Here is a 6,831-nt window from a genome sequence, read left to right as displayed (position 1 = left end):
ATGGGAAAAAAGCCTGCATGGCCTTATACTGGCAGATGCCTATAATTAAGGTGAAGGTGTGTTTCCACTCAACCCAAGCATGAGCAAGCAAGTAGCCCATCTGGCTTCATTTGTTGGGGGAGGGGGGGGGGGGGGGTAGGGGTTTGAGGGTTGTATTTGTAAATTTACATCAACCGCTGGGGTTGAGTTCTAGATAAGGTATCAATATAGAATTATTTCAACTTGAAAACCAGAAATGGTCACATGTCAAAAGTTGGAAGGCGCAATGAACAAATAATTGTTTTGATTTTCATTAAGTTAATAATCCACATCTGTACGTATGACGAAGTTAAATGTCACAGATGAAATAGTCAGGAGAGGATCAAAACTATTAAATCAAGTTTTAAAAAGAGACTTTTTCATTTGATTACATTTTATTTGATGGATTATGCAGAAAAAGTAGAATTGGGCTGAAAGAGCTATTGCTTTATAACCTATTCAGGTTGTGTATCATCTTTTTAAAAAGTAACTAAGTAACTAATTAGTTTTGAAAATAAGTAATCAGTAAAGTAACAGGATTACTTTTTTGGAGAAGTAATCAGTAATTAGCCCATGTCTGTGTGGTAACAAATGGGTTTTTCAACAGCGACAATGCTACAGAACACAATGCCTGGAGGACAAGGGACTTCTTCCAGGAGAATAACATCACTCTTTTGGACCATCCTGTATGTTCCCCTGATCTAAATCCACTTGAGAACCTTTGGGGATGGGTGGTGAAGGACTTTTACAAAAATGGACGGCAGTTCCTGACAGTAGATGCTCTTTGTGTTGCGGTCTTCACCACTTGGAGAAATATTTCCACTCACCTAATAAAAACGCTTGCATTAAGTCATCAACAAAAACAGTGGAGCTACTCATCACTGAGTTCATGTTTGGAACTCTGAGTTCTGTTTTTGGGGGGTTTTATGGGTTTTCATGGAGGTGTTGCCCTAAATTTTTGATCAGCTGTAAAACAGCCTGTTTCAGTTTATTATCATGCTAAAAAAATGTTTTGTCTCACTCCCATTTCTTCATGTTGCTTGTTGAAGGTCTGTTTCGAATGTTCTTAAGATCAAACCATACAAATTATGATTTTTTTTGTGCCATTTTTCAACTGGTCTTAAACTTTTGCTTGAGACTATATGTCTCTTTCTCTCTACTATGTTAGGGCAGGGATAGCTCAGTAGGTAGAGTGGTCGCCCCATGATCGGAAGGTCAGGGGTTTGAATCAACTGAACAGCTACCCTGAGGTACCCTTGAGCAAGGTACCGTCCCTACACACTGCTCCCCAGGCGCCTGCTTAGTGGCTGCCCATTGTTTCACTGAGTGAATGAAATGCAGAGAAAAACAAGTAGTAGACTTTCTTCTTACTGTGCAGTAAGAAAAAAAAAACCAGCTAGAAAACACTAAATACTATTTTAACACTATCACATAAAAACAGGTAAGAGGTAAGAGTCTTCTGATTGGATTGGAGATCGAGGTTCAACAATGTTAGGTGCCCAAAAAATTAGCTGAGGTGAATACTTGAATATACAGAACCACATTATTTTATTTTGTATTCCTGATGTACAGTGATTAAGATAGCTTGAAATCATGTATGGCAACCACAGAGTCTACGCCTGTTCCTCACTGAGAATCTTTAGGATGTGCTTGAGAACACTTCATGTAGTGGTCCAGTTTTCCCATCATCAGGATAAGATCTCTGTGAAAAATGACACAGCACAAGCTTCAATACAGTGTCACAGGGAAAATGTGCTGCTATTAAAGCATAAGGTAGTCCACAAAATATCACAGGGTATTTGTTTTGTTTTTTACAGAGCACTTTATTTTGATGAATGTTATTTACTTACACCACTCCATTTGCAAGTGTATTAATGTAAAAGCTGAATTATCAATAGGCTACATAAAAAAATAAAGCATAATACAAACATGGAAACATTTCTTTAGATTTATCATTCCAAACAGCAAAAACACAGAATGGACACTTTACATAGTCTGACAAAAATTGCATACAGAGAGACTGGGTGTCGTGCAGACTTGTAAACGTCTCAGTGGGACTCCAGAGGAGCTGGGGGAGGTGCAGGAAGTTACAAAGGAAAATGAGGTCGGGCTGTCTCTGATCAGACTGCTGCACCCAACACCTGAACCGAGGTAAGCATCAGAAAGCAGACTGCTGGATGGGCAGGATTTGTCAGTGGTCATTTGTATTGATTTTGTAGCTGCACCTCTTCATCTTCTTTCAGAAGTTTTCATCAAATAACGGTTCGGTGTCCCTGATGTCTATCGGACAAAAAAACATTTTTGTCAGAAAACACAGAAGTGTCTCTGTAAAGAACAAAGTTATTTCAATCACTCTAGACTGAAACCTGAACTCTTGTGTTAACTGAATGACATTAAACTAGACTTGAAAAATGAAAACAATTAAAATAAATAAATAAAAAACAAGTGTTAGCGTTTACTGAGACAAAGTTGTACTTATAGCTTGTTTTTACTTCTGTGCTCTATTCCAGGCACTGCGTGCAACAAAATCACAGTTCTGACTCACTGTGAGGAATTGAACATGTGTCAGTGTGGATGGTGATAGTCTTTGAAAAACTAAACAAAATAGAAAGGATTAAAAGAGTCGTTTTACGGACACTGTGAGCAGATCCAAAATCTAATCTGGATAGGAAGAGCTGGGAAAAGACCAGAATCAGAATTGGATCTTGGTCTGAATTAATGACTCTTGTTCATATTGTGCAATTGGACTCTGATCCGTATGTGGTTTTCTGATCAGTTCTAAAGCCTCCAAGTGACCATTTTCAGCGAAAGATATATTGAGCGCCAAAGTTTCAAAAACTGACCCATTAAAAATTTTGTTTAACATTATTTAAATGATCGAATCGCATTCTGTGAACAAGTTCCTACTTGTAATGTTCAGACCACACGCAGTCTGGATTTTAAAATTCCCTTTAGACTACATTTAATCCCATTTTAGAATTTCAAAAGTAATTTAAGCCTCATTTTCACTCAGATATGTCACATAGACATATATACAGAAAAAGAATAGAAAAGCCCAGTATAGATATATATACACTAGGTTATTATTTGGTGGTTCTGCTCTGCAACTCCAAACACAAATAACTCCCATGTAACAATCTAACAATAACTAAATTAGAATCCAGTAATTAAAAGCCAACTGAGATCATTAAACAGGGATCAAAGGGGGGGTTGGCGAGGCAGACAAAGTATTTCCCACCACTGTTTACAAACTACTTTGCAATGAGCAAGTTTCCTGCACTAAGTATTAAATAATATCAGTAACAATTAAAAATAGTAGCTATGGTGATTTTTTTATGATACAGAAGTGAGGACATTGTTTAATGACTGTAATGGTTTTATAATAATTCCCAACTCTTCCAGAATGTTCTTTCCATTTAAACTTTTAATAAAACGATATTTTAATGAATATGGCTGTTGTCATTTCTCAAGAAAAAAAGTGTTTTAAAATCCCCCAAAATTCACTCTCACTGCTCTCTGAAAGATTAATTAAGACACTGTAGCCTGTTCAACAATCAAAAACACTAGTGGTTAAATTAAACTCTAACAGTTAAAATTTATAACACTAAAATAAGTTCATCCTTCATTAATTCAAATGGGACGATACATATGCTAGTTGCAGTGGCGGTCCTAGCCTGTTTGGCGCCCCGGGCGAACACTCCCTCTGGCCTGTATTGCCTGCATCTTTTGCTCGTTTCTCTTCGCTTCTTTTCTATTATTTCTAAACTGAGCACCTGATGGCTTTCAACGTTTCTTGTCCATCTTCCATTGGTTTTAATTTTGCCCTCCAGTATGAACACAAATCCACCAACTCGAGGATCACCACAACATGACCTAACACACCTACACCTTAGTTCACAGATTCACTTTGTCTAAGGTTTATTTCTGGGATTTCACACAACCCAGGATTCAGATCATGAATACATAATGGGCTTGGATTCACATCATTATGAATGAAATGTGCTCTATTTGGAAGCAGCCCCTCCCCTTTCGACGGGTTGTGTGTGAGACTTTAAATCATCAAACTATAAATTGTTATTGATCCCTTTACCCCGAGTCCTAAAGTGTATATTTATTTTCTTACTCTTCTTATATTTATTGTTTACTTAACTGGAGCCTCGTCGTCTCGTCTCTCTATATATATTGGACTGTATGGTAAATGGCCTCTATTTGTATAGCGCTTTACACATCTAGTCATCCACACATTGGTGATGGCAGCTACATTGTAGCCACAGCTGCCTTGGGCGAGGCTGTCAGACACTGGCGCCACCGGGTCCTCTGACCACCACCAGTAGGCAACGGGTGAAGTGTCTTGCCCAAGGACACAACGATCGAGACTGCTGGGGCTCGAACCGGCAACCTTCCGATTACAAGGCGACCTCCCAACTCTTGAGCCACGATCGTGTGGCTCACCTATGTAGCGGAGATGACAAAGTTTACTTTGACTTCAGCAGCAAGCCGGCGCATCGAGGGCTCTCGCGCTCACTTTTCATGTTTCGAAAAAACATCGGTGCAAATTATAAGTCTGTATCATGATGTCTGGTGTTTTCGTGTTTGTTGTTTTGTTTTTATTTTGTTTTATTTTGCGAGTTGGTTATTAGATGCCGCCCCGCCCTCTCCTCCCTGTTACTTTTATAGTTTAGAAATTTACTGTCTGCTGTGTCATCTATGGAACGCCAGGACAGCCATAATGTATTAATGAAATACACCATTAAATAATTATTTGAATGTGGCAATAATTAATTAAAATGTGAAATAAATAAATAATTAGTTAAATGTGTCAATAATTACTTAATTAAATGTGTTAATTTTTTTTATTATTTCAAATTTTAATTAATTATTGCTACATTTAATTAATTATTTAATGGTGTATTTAATTAATTCATTATAGCAGTCCTTGCGTTCCATAGTCATTATGATAGTTTTGTAAATGTAAAACCAGCAAAAAGGTTTTAGTGAAAACAAGTACAGCAGAGACCTCGGGGGGCAAATGTGCAGATCACCGCCTTCACATCAGTGAAGAAACATAATGAAGTGTCTGATTTTCAGTATTTTCACAGTAAAAGGGAAGTTGAGTGATGTCAAGAGCTGTAAGATGAAATAAGGATTGTGGGTTAATTTACCTTGTGACAATGCTTGGAGTTCATACTTTTGTGCCTGCAAAATAATTTTATGAATGAATAAAAAATGTATTTCTCACTGAAAAAAGAAATGACAGAATCTCTGTGCACTAATTATTGGCTCTTCATTGTGTTTCTGCACAGTGTTAGTGTTCAGCAGATTCCTAATATGGATCCTATTATTTATTAACCTTTATTTATCTATTTGCAAACTAGGAGGAAACACAAGTGTAAACTAATGTATTTTTCGATTTCCAGTTAACTTGCACCAAAATTACAAGTTCAACTTATTCATGGTCAGCTGAATCCAAACAAAAACTAGTTTCATCATTTTAGACCAGACTTGTTGACTCTAGGCCCAGTAACGGCAACATAATTTAATATGTCAATATTTCAGTTTGCATTTCTGTTTAAAACAGGGTTACCTTTGGTCTGTTCAATAATGTTCATCCTGTTTGGTCCAACACCTAACGTATATTTTGAGTTCTGGCTCCTTCAGTGATTGAGTCTGACGCCCCTGACTGAGTCTGGCAGCTGTAACATCTGTATATAACAGAGCCTTTTACCTGCTGATGTGCTGCTGCTTGATGATGCTGTCCCCCTCTGCTGGAGCTCCCCTCACTGATCCAGTTGATCTGCTGGTTGGTTGCTTCTGGTTTTTGATGTTTTGCTTTACTGATCATTTGTTGAGCAACATTTAAACAGCCGTCCCAGTCTTTCCTTTTTATGTTGCTCGTGATTTCTTTAGTCAAAGTTTCATTTGCTTCTTTCCTCAAAAGCTCCTCCAGAACTTTTTTCTCTTCTTCCAAAATCAGTTTGTAGTAAAAAGTTTTCTTGTTGCAACAACTGAATTTTTTTATAAACCATTTTCTCCACCCACTCCAAGTCATGAAGAAAGCAACAACAGTCATGCTGAGGAGCAGAGAGTAAGCAGCAAGCTGAAAAAGAAGCAACAAACATACAAAACATAACAGCATTAATGTGTGTGTGTATTTATTATACTTTCATAAATTAAAAAAACAGAACAATAACATTACATGTGCACTGTGTGTGAAAAATAACAAAACATCCTCACCTTTGACTTCATTTGCAGCTCAGGTATTTGAGCTTTTTCATCAGCCGTGAGACCCTCAGGTTCGCAGAACAGCTTCCTCTTTTTTTCATCAGTGGTACAGCAACTATACCAGTCTGTGAAAAGCAACACAGCTACAATCCACAGCAGACTGATTAGAAACGCTCTGATAACGCGCTTTAGTACAAGGCATAAAAACGTGGATGGATGCTCCGCTGTGCTCCGAAATGTCTGGTCTATCAGGAGCACCAGGAAAAATACTAAAAGAACAGGCACGACCACCATTTCATTGCAATCAAAAGTGTGGCCTGAGCAAGCGCACATCTTGGCTTGCAGATAGTAAAATGCAAACAAAATCCCGATCCCTGTGCCAGTGGTGCCGATTTTTCCACTACGGACATATTGCAGGAGTTTTTTCAACATCTTGAGCAGTTCGGTGCCTGCTGAGGCTGCAGCTTCTGACCTGTAAAATTACAGACACAAGACAAAAAGAAATATTTCCTGCTTTTCACACCAAGTATCACAGTCTCTTTGAAATTCAGCTTAATATCTCAGTCCTATAGCAGCTGTGAAGTGAGCAAG

The 6,831-nt window shown here is 38.0% G+C and overlaps 1 protein-coding gene across 3 annotated transcripts; it reads right to left on the bottom strand.

Annotated features, from left to right (window-relative positions):
• Nucleotides 1-1,283: 1,283 nt before the first annotated feature.
• Nucleotides 1,284-6,825, bottom strand: LOC146551398 (uncharacterized). 3 transcript variants are annotated; one of them, XM_085259559.1, is made up of 4 exons: nucleotides 6,253-6,825; nucleotides 5,744-6,115; nucleotides 5,181-5,214; nucleotides 1,785-2,298 (listed from the first exon to the last, which is right to left on the bottom strand). In XM_085259559.1, exons 1-4 carry the CDS (start codon nucleotides 6,670-6,672, stop codon nucleotides 2,258-2,260), a joined length of 867 nt encoding a protein of 288 aa, XP_085115685.1. In that variant the 5' UTR covers nucleotides 6,673-6,825; the 3' UTR covers nucleotides 1,785-2,257. The 3 variants fall into 3 exon arrangements, with proteins under 3 accessions (XP_085115686.1, XP_085115685.1, XP_085115687.1); XM_085259560.1 differs by lacking the exons at nucleotides 1,785-2,298; nucleotides 5,181-5,214 and adding an exon at nucleotides 1,284-1,720; XM_085259561.1 differs by lacking the exon at nucleotides 5,181-5,214 and having other exon boundaries at nucleotides 1,790-2,298.
• Between the last annotated feature and the right edge of the window lie 6 nt (nucleotides 6,826-6,831).

This window comes from Mchenga conophoros, linkage group LG20 (genome assembly GCF_057382185.1).
Source record: "Mchenga conophoros isolate Kocher_MC1m ecotype Shallow Benthic linkage group LG20, M_conophoros_male_GT1.1, whole genome shotgun sequence".
Taxonomy (NCBI): domain Eukaryota; kingdom Metazoa; phylum Chordata; class Actinopteri; order Cichliformes; family Cichlidae; genus Mchenga; species Mchenga conophoros.
Note: the sequence above shows the minus strand (reverse complement) of the source record. Positions and strands in the feature narration are given on the sequence as shown.